Raw genomic sequence first — 18,038 nt, 5'->3', positions numbered from 1 at the left:
AGCCTCTGGTGGGGGAAGAATGAAAGTAACAAAAGTGCAATCCTGATATCAAAACTTCTGTCATTTTCTTTACTCGGACGCGGGGGTTAGCCTTCTTCCCCTTCCTTGTGTGTTAAAATCTTTTTGATGGTAGTGTCGCCTGTTTTGAAGTGAGAGGTCTTACCTTAGTTTTAACAGAATCCGTACAGGCAGGTGACAGTCCCTGCTTCTGAACCTTAAATGTCTGCTGTTGCAGCTTTCCCATGGTAGCTTCTCGGAAGTGTGTAGAGTAGATTTCTGTAGTATGTACTGGAAGCTTATCGTCTGGGGCGGGAGGGGGGGGGTTGCTATTTGGTGCCCACACCAGTAGATCATTTTTAAAGAGGTGATGTGAAATGGCACTGGTTCTCACTTAGTAAACTGGGATGCTCTTGTTCCTGTGAAGGCTCCTATTAGCCGTTGGCTTGGCTATGATTATAATAATCACAGAAGTTGGGTGGGACTAATTCCTGGAGCTTCTGTCAAGTGCAGCATAAAAATGGACCTGGAGAGTGGTTCACCCACCTTGACAAGATGAAGGGGGAGTATAAGGAGGGACAGGTGGCAGGATTCGATGACCACCCACAAGAGAAATACTAAGAGCACTTCCAAGAGACAGACGCTATTCTAAGAGGTGGCAGGAGTGGGGGGCAACGAACAACATACGTAAGTATTTCTGATGAGTTGTCTTCACTTACCCTAACTCGTAATTCGAAGGACCTCTGTGGAGCTACTTTATGAAACTATCATCTGAATAAATACCTAAAAATGGAAGAGTCAGGAGGAAGTGTCAGAGCAGGAAAGGACCAAGGCCTTTATTTATTTATTTATTTTTAAAATTTTTTTTTTCAACGTTTTTTATTTTTTATTTTTGGGACAGAGAGAGACAGAGCATGAACGGGGGAGGGGCAGAGAGAGAGGGAGACACAGAATCGGAAACAGGCTCCAGGCTCCGAGCCATCAGCCCAGAGCCCGACGCGGGGCTCGAACTCATGGACCGCGAGATCGTGACCTGGCTGAAGTCGGACGCTTAACCGACTGCGCCACCCAGGCGCCCCGGGCCAAGGCCTTTAAAGTGACAAAGTTGAATGAAGTGTTTGGGGTAGGAGTACGAGGTGAAGGTGTGCCAAATAACAGTGTTGGGTAATGATAGGAGAATAAACACTGAAGTGCTCAGAGCTTAAAAAGGTTAGTTTTCAAATCGGGAGTTATAGAAAGAAAATGGAACTTGTTTTAATTTGGCCCACAAGCCCAGCAACGTTTAAAGATAACTGGCTTCATTCCCCTTCTGCCTTGCTGTCCTGGAGCACGTGGTCTGCTTGGGCAGTGCAATGAAACTAGTGACCCCTGACTGGGTGAGCACCTCACGTTAGACTCTAGGTGAACTATTTCCTGTCTCGTTGTCCAGGCCACGGGCTTCAGGAGATGGTGATGGTGTCTGTGTGCCTCTGCTCAGAAGGTTACTCCCCGGTGATCATGGGCTCTGGCTCCATGACCTACGTGGACAACATGGCCTGCAGGCTGGCTCGTTTGCTGGTCACCCAGGCTGATCGCCTCACAGCCGGTAGTCATCAGACCTTGCTGACTCCATTTGCCCTGACGGCGGGAGCCTTGCCTGCTTTGGATGAGGAGCTCGTGCTGGCTCTGACCCATCTGGAGATGCCTCTTGGGTGGACTGTCTTGGGAAATTATTCACTTGAAGGTGGGTCCTCACCAGAATATTCAGATGTCGCTTCTCGATGTGCCTTATAATTTGTTGTCTGTCTCTGTGGGTTGATTTTCCTGCCCGTTTTTTGACCCGATCCTCACTCTGATATGGCTGGATTCCTTGAGATCCTGGGGCACTCGTCTCTGGGCTGGTTGATGCTATTTCGGTTCTATTCGAGGCGGGGAAGAACTTTGCCTCAAAGAAGGAAGGACTGTTGCTTGGTGGTAGGGTCTTGCACCAGTTCCTTTGGGCTATGGCTCTACTTCCCTTGGCATCTGTTCTTGCCATGAGCTTGCTGCGCTATTTACAAGTAACTAGAGTCATCAGGCAAGGAATAATAGGCAGTCAGCTCTGAGCAACTGAGCTATGGGAGTATGGCCATGCAGGAAATAGAATCACTATGTTGACATCTTTAAAACGCCAGTGTCACTGAGAGTATCCAGATGTTTGTGCTAACTTTTGGAGATATCTCTGGAATGGTTCCTGTTTATTGAAAGACTGTATAGACTCTTTTTTTTTTTAATGTTTATTTATTAAAAAAATTTTTTTTTCAACCTTTATTTATTTTTGGGACAGAGAGAGACAGAGCATGAATGGGGGAGGGGCAGAGAGAGAGGGAGACACAGAATCGGAAACAGGCTCCAGGCTCTGAGCCATCAGCCCAGAGCCTGACGCGGGGCTCGAACTCACGGACTGTGAGATCGTGACCTGGCTGAAGTCGGACACTTAACCGACTGCGCCACCCAGGCGCCCCAATGTTTATTTATTTTTAAGAGAGGTAAACGGTGAGCAGGGGAGGGGCAGAGAGAAGGGGGACTGAGGATCCGAAGCAGGCTCCATGCTGACAGCAGAGAGCCCAATGCAGGGCTCGAACTCATGAATTGTGAGATCATGCGTTATGTCAAAGTAACACGCTCAGCCGACAGAGCCACCCAGGTACCCCAAGTCTGAATAATTGGCTCTCAACACCAACCATCTGTGTGTGAGCAAAGATGGGGGTTTTGTGTAAGTCCGTGCAAGGCACGAGGCTAAACTGTTCGACAGATGCTTCTTGTGGTTATTACCAATCACAAAATTTTATTAGAAATAGATGTTGTTAGTGGCGCCTGGGTGGCTTACTCGGTTAGGCATCCGACTTCAGCTCAGGTCATGATCTTGTGGTTCACGAGTTTGAGGCCCATGTCGGGCTCTGCTGACAGCTCAGAGCCTGGAACCTGCTTCAGATTCTGTGTCTTCCTCTCTCTGTGCCTCTCCCCCACTCATTCTCATTCTCTCTCTCTCTCGAAAATAAATAAAACATTAAAAAATTAAAAAGAAATAGATGTTCTATATTTTATTAAATACACATATACTGTTGTCTTTGTGTATTGCATGCTTTAGTAATGGCTGGATGATGCTGTTTTCAAGAGTTTCTGCTTCCTGATAACTTCTGATTACAGGTTGGTTTACATTTGATCATGGATAAGATGCAGTGCACTAATCTAGGTAAAGGGGTATGATTTTTGTAAACAGAATCATAAGGCCATTAGCCACAGAGAGGATCTTCATTTCTTTCTTTCCATCAGGGTTAAAGTAAAGCTCTCAGGGGGAAATTAAACATGTTTCTCACTCCTTAAGACCTTGGATGAGGTAAGTCACTATCCTAGTTCAGGGTTGAGCCACGTCTGACTCCTGTGTGCTGTACTTAGCTGTATGGTAGCTGATTGGTATGTATGAAGGGGTGGATGCCGGGGGGAAGTACGAGTTATCTGTTCCCCTCACAATTACCTCCAAGGACCTACCAAATGGCTTGGAACATATCAAATGTTCAAGAAGTATTTGTTGTATGACTGAAGGTTGTATTTTGGGACCTTGAAAAGAAAGTCACATCCTAGATACCACTATTGTAATTCATACATATATGTGAAAAAATGTACATGTTTTATGGCTAAGGAACTTTGTTTATATGTGTATATGTGTATGCATGTATACATAAACATGTATATACATGAGTACGTTCCTGTACATTCACACATACACATGTGAATTTACATATACATGTATATACATATGTATTCATTTGTGTTTATATGTGTTTTCTGGCTAAGGAACTTCATTTTCTTAAGCCTCCTGGCTTTTTAAATAAAGTCTAATATTGGAGGGTATTTTACTTCTTGGAAGGCAGATTCATTTTGGCAAAGGCATAAAGTTTTCATAATTTCTCAGCAGTCACTACACTCGGGCACAAGTAAAGTGCCCCAAAGCCTCCAGGAGCAGCGATGCTGGTCAGAAGCAGGGCTCCTTCCCTAGCCCAGGGCCTCCCTCAGTATAGCAACCTGGAGCCTGCAGTGGTTTAACTTGTGGTCCTGCAAGTGACAAATTGTTGAAGGTTAGGTTAATTGCACATGAATAACTTAAACTGTAAGAGCCTTCAAAATGGGATTCATGTTACCGCATGCTATATTTTCATCCAAACATTTAGGAATGAATTAAGATTTCCTAACCTTTCATCTGTGGATTGGCAATAGTACATGCATACAATTTTCTGTGTTGGGGGTATATATATATACTCAGTCATTTTGCTGATGTACATAGTAAAATAAGTTGGGAAAACACTAGGCTAATCCCCAAGTTGGCAAGCGTTCCCTTACAGCCATTTTTATTGCTATTTGGAAATGTATTCACATTCTCTAAGCTTCCCTTGGCCATGATCTTTGGTTTATCTGTACTTTATAGTAGACAGAGTTATGTCACCAAGAGGTTCTCTCCTTTGCATGGTGAGATATAGATGGGAAAACAATTCTAGGGTGATAAAGAATCTATGTTTTGGAGCTGGGTTCAAATCCTGAGCCTGTTGCTTCCTGGCTATGAGAAATTCTGGGCAAGTTACTTCAGTTCTAATGTCATAGAGTTTTAATTTCTAAAATGAAGCATTATAGTACCCACCTCATTGGCTTGTTACAACGATTAAATTAGATAATATATAGTGAATCTTGTATAACAGCGTCTGAACATACTACATTCTCAGTAGAATATGACTTTCATGTGTGAATGTGAACGGATTTCCATATGTAGAATATATTGTTTGTACATATGTAGGATGCAGATTATACTTGGTCTGGATAAAATACAGGTATTGTAAACATTTCCTTGACAATTTCTGGGAACTTTTCTTGACTTTCTCTTGGAATGGTTGACACTGTTTGAGGTAACATTGCCTGCAGCTTAGACTTCTAATGGAACTTCTCTATAGCATCACTGTTCAGGGATGGGGTTAACAACCCTTTTTCTTTTGGCTCATCTGAGTGGATGAATTCTCCTACCCTGTCTTCAAGTTCAAGTTCACTGATCCCTTCTTCCTTTTGATCTTGTCTGTTGCTGAATGCCTATTCAATCTTTTGTTGTCTTCTTTTTTTCTGTTTTTTTTTTTTTTTTTTTTTTTTTTTTTTTTTTTTTTTTTTTTTTTATAGTAGGCTCCACATGCAGCATGGAGCCCAATGCAGGGGTTGAACTCACAACCCTGAGATCAAGACCTGAGTCAAGATCAAGAGTCAAATGCTTAATAGACTGAGCCACTCAGGTGCCCCTGCTGTTGAACCTTTTTATTGAATTTTCATTTCATTTGTTGTATTCTTGAGCTCTAGGATTTCTGGTTGGTACTTGTTTGTATTGTTGTTGTTGCTGTTGTTGAAATTAACACAATGTTCACATATTGCTCTCCTGACCTGGGAGAGGATCATTTTGACCATTATTTTGAACTCTCTATTGGATAAATCACTTCATTCCATTAAGGTTGGTTTCTGGGAATTTATCTTGTTTGGAACCTATTCTCCTGTTCCTTCATTTTCTTTGATTCTCTTAGATGAAACAGACACCTCTCCCAGCCTTGACAGACCGGTCTCCTGTAGATGAAGTTCGTTAATCAGTCTAGCCCAAGTTCCTGGTTGCCTCTCAAACATGAGTGATTTCCCAGGATGTTATCTTTGTTCTTAGCGGCTCCCGGTAGTTGAGGTAGTGCTTAGGCCCATCAGTATCCTGAAAGGGAGGATCTCAGTCACCACCTAGATGCTGGCTGATTAGAAACCTGATGCTTAGGCCTAAGCTTGGAGAATATGCAGTCAGATGCCTTTCAGGGAAAGAATGGCAGGTGGGCATTTTTTGTTGGCTTCTCTGAGCTGAACCCTGGGGGGGATAGTTGCATCTAGTCCTTCTGTGTGCACCCATTAATAACGAATTTTTTATCCAGTGCAGTCCTCTGGGAGTCATGAATGCAAGCCACATTGGCTCTGAAAACCAGGCAATCTGGAGAGCTGTCCCTTGGGTGGCAGCTGTAAAGCCTGGGGTGCCAGATGTGTGTACAAGTTGCTTCCAGAGAGATGCTGGTGACCTGGCTTTAATTTTCAAATGAACCAAAGCAAGATCATGGGGGGAATTGCCCATTGGCTCCCTTGGGGTCCAGGGAGGATCACAGTCAGCTCCTAGATGCATGCTAATTGGAAAGTGGACTCTTTTGCTGCAGTTTATAAAGTATGCACTCAAATCCCTTCCAGGGAAAGACTGGGAGCTGTGTCTTTATGCCTGCTTCCTCTATGCTGAGCCCTGAGGGCATAGTTGTGCTGAGTGCTCTTCTGTTAAGAACTGTGTCTTTGTTTGCTACAGTCCTGTAGGACTCACGGATGCAAACCACATTGGCTTTCACAGCCAGGTGAAAGCTTTAAAAGTTGGGGTGCTAGATGTGACCCAGACCTTCCATTCCTTAGGAGAAGCTAGGAGTTGGGGTTCCCTCTTGATTGTATTGTGTTTTGTCAAGGCTAGAATTCATGATGAGTGTGTCTCAGCCTTTTGTACCTGTTCCGATGTGGGTGTTTTCTCATGCCCCCTGTGCATGGGAGTCATTCATTTAGTTCTTGGATTTCTCTCAAGGAATTACTGTGTGTGTAGCTTTACACTGGGTCCTTCCATGGGTGGAGGTGTGTGTCCTGTGTCAACAACTTGGTCCCTTGTTTTCAATTTAGCAGAGGTTTAATCTGAGCAGTTTAAATCTTTTACGTGCTCAATACATCTTTTCCTAAGGTATCTATTTTATTAGTGTTGTTTGTCTTCAAGGTAGAAAAACAATAAACTAAGGAGCTGTGGCATAAGGCCTACTGAAGTTTACTGTGCGTTAAGTGATAGTGGTGGCATCATTAGTTGGAAACAACTTTTTTTTCCTAGTAATTATTTCTCCTACCACTTACCCAGAAACAATGTAAAGCTTCACCACTGGCACTTAAAAATTCTTTGGGTTTATTTATTTATGTTTTTTTGCCAGATAAATGGATGTGCTGAATGAGAATTTATTTCTATAATGACTTCGTTTTGGAAGAATCTGATGGAAACCTTACTGGGAAGGATTACTGTATTTCTTTGCTTTTTGCACTTTGTAATCCCTCACTTTCTTGCCTTTTTAATCACTGAGTGTTATCTTGAAGGCCTCAGATTGTGGAGGAGGGCCAGTCTGAGCAGAGTGTTGTGTCTCGTAAAGAAAAGCAGAGACTTTTCTTGGCCCTGCTTCTTACCCATCAGTACTCACAGTGCAACTTTATCATATGTTCTAAGGAAGGAAATATCCCTCATTTTATTTAATTTTGTGTCATAAATAAAATTGAATTTCTATTTCATAAAATTAAACCTATTTCTTCCTGTGAAATAGCTTTCCTGATAAAAGCTTTTGGAGGATCTCAGGACCCTATATTTGCAGTAAAACTTGGAGTATAGTCATATATATTCAATAAGATGCTACAGTTGATCTTTTTTGTTTGTTTTGGGTATTTTGCTTGGTGGGTTTTTGTTGTTTTGTTTTGTTCTTTTTATTGGACAGAGAGCTTTTCTCAGTGATTGGCATAATTTTGACAATTAGATTAACTGGGATAAAACCCTTGGTTTCTTTCTCTTGGTGCTCAGATAACTTGTGAGTTAGTCTTCCCTTCCTGCTCAACTGTATCATTTACTTCAGTTGTGTTCCCAGAAGCCTGACATGGCTGGAAAGCACCAACCTTGCCATCTCTAGTGAGAAGGCTACCATTTGAGTAAAGAGCCCAAAGGGACTAGAAATACTATCTTGGAAGACTGATGGCATTGCCTTTAGGAATATAATAGCTCCTATCCCAACCTATGGAATAAGTAGATGTTGTCTTGCTTAAGCTTTTTGATATAAGAAAAATAAGCCCACTCATGTTAAAAACAAACTCCTGTCAAAATTCTCTCTCTCAGCATATATTTACATTTATAAACCAATATGTATGGGGCACCTGGCTAGCTCAGTGTGGAGTGTGCGACTCTTGACCTCAAGGTTATGAGTTTGTGCCCCACATTGGGTGTGGAGATCGCTTAAAAGTAAAATCTTAAAAAAAAAAAAAACAAAAACAGATATACCAATATATAGCAACAATTTCCAGATTCAAGACCTTTTTTGCCAAAGTAAATTATTAGGAAAAGCGAATTTGGACTTTTCTGTAGTTCTCTAGGTAAAATAATTCATATGTTCAAGGGTTTCATTATAGGTACAAATTTTTAGTTATGGGAAAGATGGAACTCTTTATTATTCCAACTATGAAAACATAAAATCTTTTTTTTCCAGTTTCATTGAGACAGAGTTGACATATAACACTGTGTAAGTTTAAGGTGTACCATGTGTTTTGATTCATGTATGTATTACAAAATGATTACAGCTATAGCATTATGTAACAACTACATCCTGTTACATCATTACCATTTCCTTTTTGTGGTGGGAACATCTGAGAAAAGTGATACCTTGAATCGAATCTGCAGGGCATACATTGTATAATTTTTGAATAAAAAAGGAAAATTCTGTCTGTTACGTTCTATCAAGTTTAAAGAGTCAAACTTTATTCTTGCCTTTATAGTTGATGACATGAAGAAAGTTCTAGGGAAAGCCAATTGAGTTTTTGAAACTTTTCTGCAGGGGTGTCTTGGATCTAAACACAACTGCTCTGTTCAGGGAACCAGCTTGTCTTTCTGGAGCCGTCCCCCCAAAAGTAATGGGTGGAACTGGTAATACCCACTGAAAGCAGCTTAGATAATTTATTAATTTAATTATTGATTTCGAAGATGAGAATCTTTGAGAATCCAGTAATTAAAGGAATGTGCTGGTTGCAGAGTGCATGTTGTAAGTGTAAGTCTAAGTACCAGTGGTCTGTGCAAAAACCAGTCACATTGTGGTTAATCTTGACTTACAGGAAAAGTAGAAGCCTTGTCAGGGACCATAAGTTTAATGGAGTGGTCATGCTCTTACGAAGAAGGATGGTTAGCGTGGTGCTCTGTTTTGTTAATAGGATCTTTGTAAGTTAGTTGGAGAATCTTTGTTTTTCTACACTTGACAACTAAGGAGGGGTAAAGGAAAAGAAACGCAGAAGGCCCAAAGAACTTTGGAAGGAAGTTTATAAAAGTGTGGGTCATTCAGCAATGGTTAAAACATGTCTTGATTGTTTAGTGTACTTTAAGGGGTTTAAAGAGCAGTTTTATTTTAGGAAAAGCCATTAATTGAGAAATAAAGTTTCTTTTTTATTGTTAAAAAATTTTTTTTTCAACTTTTTTTTTTTATTAATTTTTGGGACAGAGAGAGACAGAGCATGAACGGGGGAGGGGCAGAGAGAGAGGGAGACACAGAATCAGAAACAGGCTCCAGGCTCCGAGCCATCAGCCCAGAGCCTGACGCGGGGCTTGAACTCACGGACCGCGAGGTCGTGACCTGGCTGAAGTCGGACGCTTAACCGACTGCGCCACCCAGGCGCCCCTAAAATTTTTTTTTAATGTTTATTTTTGAGAGACAGAGAGAGACAGAGTGTGAGCGGGTGAGGGGCAGAGAGAGAGGGAGACACAGAATCTGAAGCAGGTTCCAGGCTCTGAGCTGTCAGCACAGAGCCCGATGCGGGGCTCTAAGTCACAGACTATGAGATCATGACCTGAGCGAAGTCGGACGCTTAACCAACTGAGCCACCCAGGTGCCCCAAGAATTAAAGGTTCTTAACTAAAGACTCAGTGGAAAGTGTCACTTTTCTGTGACATCTACGTCATGCTTGAAGCCACACACCCAGAATCCTCACCTTTCTAGGCAAGAGCAGAAGGAAACGTGTGGGCCAGCTATGTTTGACAAAGGAAAATATCTGTTGACCTTTCTTTGAATAGAGGAAGGAGAACTGTAACCAGTAAGAAGCAAGATTTGTGTAACACTTGAAATAGAGCTTGGCTGGCGTTTTTATCCTTGAGTACAATTTGCTGGCTGCAGAAACAGAAAAAAATAGAGCAAGGCTCAGGAGCATCGCCCTGTTGGTTGGCCTTGACTTGTGTTCTAGGTCTTAGTAGCCAGGAGATGGCATAATGAACTTGAAGACTGACTTAGTGTCCCACAGACTGTGATAGGTCAGCTTTGCTTTTGAGCCCTGAAGCTTTGCACTGGATGGCAAATTTTAAATAACATCAGCTGGTGTCCTACCAGTGGATAGGAAACCCATAAAGGACAGATTTCTTACAAAATACAGGTTTTCAGTTTAAACAAGATTGAGGAGTATGGAAATTAATGCATGACAGGTATCCACTAACTCTGAGGTTTTAATTGTTTTTCTTGGAAATCTTGACATTTTTCAAGCACTTACATATACACTCAATATTACTTTCTAGCCTTGTGTTACTTCTGATAGTACCTCATGGAACAAACATCTCCGCACTTCCTTTTCTGACATTTTAAGCTGAAATTCGATTCCTCCGGTTGCTAAGGTAACCTACTGCATGAATGCTAGTGGTGGAGAGAATGTTTTTTAGAATAGGTTCCATGATAAGGGGGGTGGGAGGGAGGGGAGGGTAGGTGATGGGTATTGAAGAGGGCATATTTTGGGATGAGCGCTGGGTGTTGTATGGAAACCAATTTGACAATAAATTTCATAAAAAAAAAAGTTGAAAAAAATAGAATAGGTTCCATGTTAAATTGGTAAAAGTGTTACACATTACTTAGGCTTGTATACAAATATGCATCATTTGTGACATTATCAGTCTTTATTTTTAAGATTTTGTTTTTAAGTAATGTCTACACCCAATGTAGGGCTTGAACTCACAACCCTGAGATCAAGAGTTGCATGCTCTGCTGGCTGAGCCAGCCAGGCCTCCTGAAGTTTTAAATCTTTAAGAATGTTTTCTATGTCTTCCACCTACCCGGCCCCCCCCCCCCCCCTGCTTTTTAAGCCTTTTATTGTTAAGGAATGGGTTTCTGGCAGTTAAGAATTTAATACGGAATTGAACTCTCAAGGAAAAGGAACCCCTCATCAAGTAATTTGAATTTATTTTTCAGTTAAAGCCTTATTAAGCACATTGTCTGTTTAAGGTATTATATTTTAAAGATGAGAAGGCAGCTGAAAGATTTCCTTAAATAATAAGCTTCCTACTTTTACCTGGCATTAATGGCCCTTAGACTGGAATTGAGAATTATCTATTAGTTCTCACATAAGAGATAGAACAGAGGGTTGTATTCAGGTTACTTTCTCCCTCTCTCATAGTTTTCAAGGGAAAACAATGTAAGTGGAAGCTCCTGCTTTTTCAAACGCCCTGCCCTAATGTGCTTCCTAAAGGATTTAGGACAATGGAAGGTTTTGGGATTTACCTCTGGGTGGCCATGTCCCATCCCTGCTTCTCTCATCTGGAAACCCTTCAAACAGCAGGATACATATGACTGTTTTTTGTTTTTTTTTGTTTTTTTAAATTTTTTTTTTCCCCAACGTTTATTTATTTTTGGGACAGAGAGAGACAGAGCATGAACGGGGGAGGGGCAGAGAGAGAGGGAGACAAAGAATCGGAAACAGGCTCCAGGCTCTGAGCCATCAGCCCAGAGCCTGATGCGGGGCTCGAACTCATGGACCGCGAGATCGTGACCTGAGTTGAAGTCGGCCGCTTAACCGACTGCGCCACCCAGACGCCCCTACATATGACTGTTTTGATTGCACTCAGGGGACTAACACTGAATTTGCAAATGACGGTATCCAAGGATTCTGCTAATGCTCAAGGAAAAAAAAATAAAATTTTTGCTTTTTTCCCTAGATTTCTTGAAGAGGATTTGAATGTTAGCAGCTGTCCTTGGGTTACTTTATTTTAAAAAATAAATAATTGGCTTTAAAACTACCAAGGCTTGCAGATTAAAGGCTGATGGTTGAACAGGTAGGTGGGACAGACTTGGAAAGGAGGTGGGCAGTGAGACAGAAGTGAGGAGATGTTCTTAGGGAAATAACCAACCTCTGTCCTTTGGCAGTGACCTGCTGTATGTGGTCCCAGTGAACTGTGAAGGGCCTTGCCTTGACTCTTTAAATGTGGGCCTTTATGTGATCATGAGGCTATATAGGTAGAACCCCCCCCCCCCCAATCTTTTGTAATCCTGCCCTGGGTTCTAGTTCATAATGATACTCACATACTTGCTTTCTCTGCCCTACCTTTGTAGCAGTAGAAACTTTTTTTTTATTTTTTATTAAAAAAAAAATTTTTTTTAACGTTTATTTATTTTTGAGACAGAGACAGACAGAACATGAACGGGGGAGGGGCAGATAGAAAGGGAGACACAGAATCGGAAGCAGGCTCCAGGCTCTGAGCCATCAGCCCAGAGCCCGACGCGGGGCTCGAACTCACAGACCGCGAGATCGTGACCTGAGCTGAAGTCAGACGCTTAACCGACTGAGCCACCCAGGCACCCCTGTAGCAGTAGAAACTTTAATTTGCAGACCTGTCATGAGACCGTGGTGTGTGTGTGTGCGTGTGTGTGTGTGTGTGTCTCTCTCTCTCTCTCTCACTCTCTCTCACTCTCACTGTCTCTCTCTCTCTGTGTTGACCTAGCTGGCCAACATGTGCACAGTGGGGTATGAGCCTGCATCCTTAGGAGGGGTGTGGCTTAGTTCTTTATGCTTGGTTTCCTGACTCTTGCTTTGTTGACTTAAGTTCTATCTTCACTGCCCTTCTTGTTTTTGCCATCTTTTACATAATCATTTCTTTGCCTTTAAGAATTTGAGTTTTGGGGGTGGAAAAGCCTGGGTTCAGATTCCCGGTGCTCCATTTAGTGTCTGAATGAGCTTGGACAATTAGTTGATGGTGTCGTATCTCAGTTTCTGCTCCTCTTCAATGGGGATAATAATAGGCCTTACCTTGTGCAATGGCTGTCAGGATCAAATAAGACAACGTATGTAAGTCACATAATAAATGTTAGGGAGAAACGAGGATGTAACGTTCTGACGGTCACCGGCAACTGACAAGCATGAAATAAAAAGGGTGGTTGTGCTGGTCCGTTTCTTTGCTTTCATTCGTATGTCAACAGCTGCTCATGTGGACTTCTCGTGATCTCTTTCAACCTCCTCACCCTCATCCCAGGCACGGAGCACCTTAAACACTGGTTTCTTACTCGGTTTATTCCATCTAGCTTCCTCTTCTAGGCTCACCAGAATATCCCTAGCTGAGCATGCCCCTTGTGCTGAAAGATGGGATGAGGTCTCCCCACTGGTGGGGTAACTCACAACCATCGAGTTAAATATTTCTCAGTTTTAGCCCTTTGTACAGAACTCTGGCTTTCAGTGCATGGGAGGGCAGTGAGTGGACCCTGCCCAGCTGTAGACCACAGCTGGCCTGGTTGTGCTTCAACTCAGACTCCCAGTGCAGATTTCAAAAGGCCATTGCCAAGATTTGGTGAGTCTACAGTTTTTCTGCTTGTCAATAATACAGTTAGATGGTAATGTGTTTTCATTTCTCTCCCAAACAGAACAGCGTGCTTGGAGGGTCCCTTGGAGGGGGGCCTGGCAATTCCACAGGCTCCCCTGTGGTGCGAGGGGAAAGAACGCTCAGTGCCATAGTAGGCTGTCAACAAATGCAAATAAGTGAATACATGGAGAACACGAATAAGAGCTTGGAGAAATATTAACAGATGATGAAAAAAAATCTAGTGCACAGTCTGGAAGGGGCGTATGACCTAATTGTCGCTTATGGCACCTAAGAACCGCCTGCTGCCCAAGGCATGGGGCTCTAGCACATTTGTCTTAATGGCTCATCTGGTGTCCTACATCGATGCAGTTACAGCACCCTCCTAAGCAGACGGCTGGTTCTCTTAATTGATGCTTTTAAATTATAACCAGAGGAAAACTGTTTTGCAGTATATCGTGTCTCTCTTTAGTGACAGTTGTACTTTTTCTATGAAAAAGATCAGATAAATGTGTACTACTGGTAAGTCCCCCCCAGTACTGGCTTCCAGAGTTCGTGAGAACCCTGCCTCATGTGTTATTTTCATTACATCACCCTGACAATCCTGGGTAGTAGGCTGGGAAGGTAACACTTTGCTTCTCCGGATCAAGCAACTTAAACTTGAAAATTTAAGTGGCCTATCCAGAGCCACATCTCTCTGTGTTGAAATCCAGATTGTTCAGTTCTTTTGTCTGTCCACCTTTGTGCCATATACTGTTGTGTCTGGATTCTGAACACGGAATATTGACACCCACCTTGTATCATTCAGTTTGGATATGTCCCCCAGATAGCGAAGGCCAGAAATTGGTGCCCACCGTTGAGTCCTGATAAGGACTTTGTAGTGTTTCAGTGTGTTAGTCCTAGTTCCATAAGGTAAAATAAAGTGGAACCAACCTTTAAGAGCTGCAGACTCCATGAAGTGCCTTCCAGCATTGTGTATCGCAATGTGAATTTTATGGAATGATACTGTGTGATTGATGTGTTCCCATATCTGCGGTCAGCGGTTGTAACCGGGGTGTCTCCTATATGTCTGATGCAGAAAGTTAAATTTCAGGAAGATAAAACCCACCCTTATGGTTGTTACTCTCCTCCTGCCTTGGGCTTTATGACCCAGCCATGCCTGCCATGTTGGTGCTGTGCTCTTTCTTATCTTTCCTATGAACCTGTGTATACTTGCCGTTCCTGTCCTAGACCCAACAATCTCTGATCTTACGTGTGGAAGGCTGATTTTTACTTGGCACACCCAAGTCCTGATGAGATCACTTAAATGAAAGCTACCATAATACATGATTTCTCCTCCCATTTTGTTGAGAGTCCTGGGGTGGGGGGGGGGGGGGGAAGGAGATTGTGTCATGTCATATATTCTCACCTGTGCTACATAGAATTTTTGGCAATACTTTTTTTCATTCTCCTTACTTTCTGTTCATCATTTTGGCATTGTATAAACACCTGTAAAATTTCAAATCATGATACATGATAGAGGTTGATTATCCTGCAGAGTAGTTTCTTTATAGGTCCAATAGTTTCCTTATTTCTATTCATACTCTTTCTGTCTAAGCCTAGACCTGTAGCTCATCATACAGTGACTTCAAGGGCCAGATATTTATTCTGAACAGGAGTGGGTTGACAGCATGCTATTGGAAGACAAGGGACCTGCCCATCTTTGCAGCCACCGGGTCCGGCATCTGGTACTAGGTTCATTCAATGTTTGTTTACTGAGTGGCTTAAATGCAAAAATTGAGGCCTCCAGCAGTATATATGTGGTTTTGGAAATGAGAGGACAACTTATTTTAATGATTGGGTTATATGTGAATTAAAAAATGTCTTTTGTTATTCATAAACTTAAAGTGTTGAAGACATTTCAATGACTCCACTCACAAGTTACGGAATATTATTAAGTCCTACAATGTAGAAGTACTTCTGAATTAAATTGTATTTAAAAATATTTGCTTCTAGATTATTGTCTCTATCACACTTATTTTCAATATCTTGTTTACAGCATTTAAGGTTATATCTTGGTTTGGCAGCAAACATAGAATAAAATTACCTTGCATCAGTTACAAACTTCTTTTTGTTATTGGTGACATGTTTTAGATAATCTTTTTAAAATTTATTTTTCTCATTAACATGCGGTGTAGCCTTGACTTTAGGAGTACAACCCACTGATTCATCTCTTGTATTTGACACCCAGCGTTCATCCTGAAAAGTGCCCTCCTTAATAAAAGTGCCCTCCTTAATGCCTGTCACCCATTTAGCCACCCCGCCCTCCTCTATCAGCCCTCAGCTCTCTGTATTTAAGAGTCTCTTAGGGTTTGCCTCCCTCTGTTTTTATCTTCTTTTTCCTTCCCTTCTCCTGTTTTCATCAGTAGAGTTTCTCAGATTCCACATATGAGTGAAGTCCTATAATATCTGTCTTTCTCGGACTTACTTTGCTTTAGCCAATAGATCTTAAGAGATGACTGGGAAGACTGTGGTATAAAAAGAAAGCAGAGCTTGGCATTTTGTTAACCACTTACCTATTGAAAATAGCAGATCTTAACCCTGATGTTGCAAGAATCACTTGGGAATCTTTAGGAAAAAGCTAATGCTTGGGTGCCACCACCAGAAATTCTGTTTTAATTGTCCTGGGGAGAGGCTTAAACACAGCTCTCTGCACGTGGGGGGAGAGACGTACGGGAGCCTTTAGATCCCAGAAGAAACAAAGTCTCACTCACGGTCCCCTATTTCTCCCAGAGAGATAACACTGACTTGTACAGTAGTCCTTCCTGGCTTTTCCTTGAAGTTCTACTCCCTGTGTATTCCTGAAAAGTATGCCTTAGGTTTCACTTTTTAAAATGTTGTCAATTGAAACATGTTCTGTGTATTCTTCTGTGACTTTTCCCCAACATTGTATTTCTTAGTTTTTTTCTTTTTTTTTTTTTTTTTTACGAGAGAGTGAGAAAGAAGTGAGCACACAAAGAAGGAAAGGGGCAGAGGCAGAGAGACAGACAGACAGACTCCTAAGGAGGCTTTGTGTTCAGGGCAGAGCCTGTTGTGGGGCTTGATCTCAGGACCCTGGGATCATGACCTGAGCTGAAATCAAGAGCCAGACCCTCAACCAACTGAGCCACCCACGCACCCTTATATTTCTTGTTTTTTTTTTTTTTTTTTTTTTCCTGTATTAGTCTGATTTTCAGTTGTTAGGATACTAACTAGTGTGATTATTCTACAGTTGAATCTATTGTTGATGGACGTTGAAATCACTTCTATTTTTGACAATTTTACATCTTTTTGTGTGTTTGCTGGTGTACAAAGCCTAGTCCTAGGAGGGTTTATTAAGTGGGAGTGGAATTGCTCAGTCAGATACAACATAAACTTGGGTAAATTTAATAGATGATCCCAATGTGTTTTCCAAAGTGGTTATGCCGATTACGTTTCCTGTAGCAGTGACTGTGAATTCCTGAGGGCTTGATCATTCATTTTTCAGTCTTGCAACCTGAACTTTCTGCTAATGTCAAGGCATAGACAGACCTTGTGAAGCTATAACGGTCCCAGATTTGGACTGAACAGTATATGAAGTCACTCTCCTTTAGCAACAGCCACACTGTCTCTGCTCCTGTGCTCACACGCTCTGGGAGGTCCCTTGGTGTGTACTGGATTTCATGGATGCTGGATCCCTGGTCAGTCAGGGCCAGGAACTTGTGCCTTTGATGTGACAGCCTCATTTTCGAGGCAGAGAAACTGAGGTATGGCACAGCCAGAGGCTTGGGCTTTGTACCTCCTCCTCTGTCTGGGGCAGATGAGCCTCTCTTTTTTGCCGTGACGGGAAATGCTGGTTGAATGTCACAGCCTGCTCACTTCTTGTTTTGTGCCTGGGTGATCTTACTCCCAGGATGTGACAGGTCCTATCTTCTACTGTTTGCCATTAGAACAATTACTAGTAATTCTGTTTTAGAAACATTAGTTCACATAACTCCTGGCACCAGCCAGACAGGATGAGGCATATTTATTTGGTTAAAAAAAGCATTTTAAACACCCTCCTTCCCATGTCTGCCAAATTGTATAACCTCTTTTCACAGCTTGTTTTCCTGACCGCTGTTAAGAATCTGAAACTCTGTAACAAGCAGAATTATTTATATATGTCACAGTGTTTCCTATTTCAGGCTGTTTGCCTGATTCTAGGCTCTGAACTTTCCTACTGAATGCGAAAGCTCTCTCTCAAAACATTTTGGTCAGTTTCTTACTTGTTTTCTCCAAAGAACAGAAGATCCTCCCTTCCCCTGCCTTCCCACCTTCCCGGGAAGTGGGGAGTTTGGGAGGGAAGGACAGTTTGAGCAGTGAGCAGTTCAGTCCCACAAGTTTGCTGTGCTCTCTTAAGAAGTAGATGTGAGGTTGGAGCCTGAGGAGGGGAGTAGGGAGCTGGATTAGCAGAACAGTCCTGGAAAGTGCTCCAGAGGAGGAAACTTCTCCCCACACCCACACCGTCAGCCAGATTAAATACACTGATCTACTTCCCAGGTTCAAGGGCTTGTGTGTCACTGCCCCCACGCAGTGTAGGGGAGTTGCATTTAAATGATTGACACCATACTTGAGTTTA

General features: G+C 42.3%; 1 protein-coding gene across 4 annotated transcripts in view; it reads left to right on the top strand.

Moving 5' to 3' along the window:
* ARHGEF28 (Rho guanine nucleotide exchange factor 28) overlaps nt 1-18,038 on the top strand; it is a 317,945-nt gene that overhangs the window by 132,232 nt on the left and 167,675 nt on the right. For all 4 annotated transcript variants that reach the window (XM_040450927.1, XM_040450934.1, XM_040450917.1 and 1 more), the window contains exon 4: nt 1,427-1,720. In XM_040450927.1, coding sequence (XP_040306861.1) covers nt 1,427-1,720 — 294 coding nt within the window. The remainder of the gene's footprint in view (nt 1-1,426; nt 1,721-18,038) is intronic.

Source organism: Herpailurus yagouaroundi, unplaced genomic scaffold (assembly GCF_014898765.1).
Source record: "Herpailurus yagouaroundi ecotype Mexico unplaced genomic scaffold, PumYag 29, whole genome shotgun sequence".
Taxonomy (NCBI): domain Eukaryota; kingdom Metazoa; phylum Chordata; class Mammalia; order Carnivora; family Felidae; genus Herpailurus; species Herpailurus yagouaroundi.
Note: the sequence above shows the minus strand (reverse complement) of the source record. Positions and strands in the feature narration are given on the sequence as shown.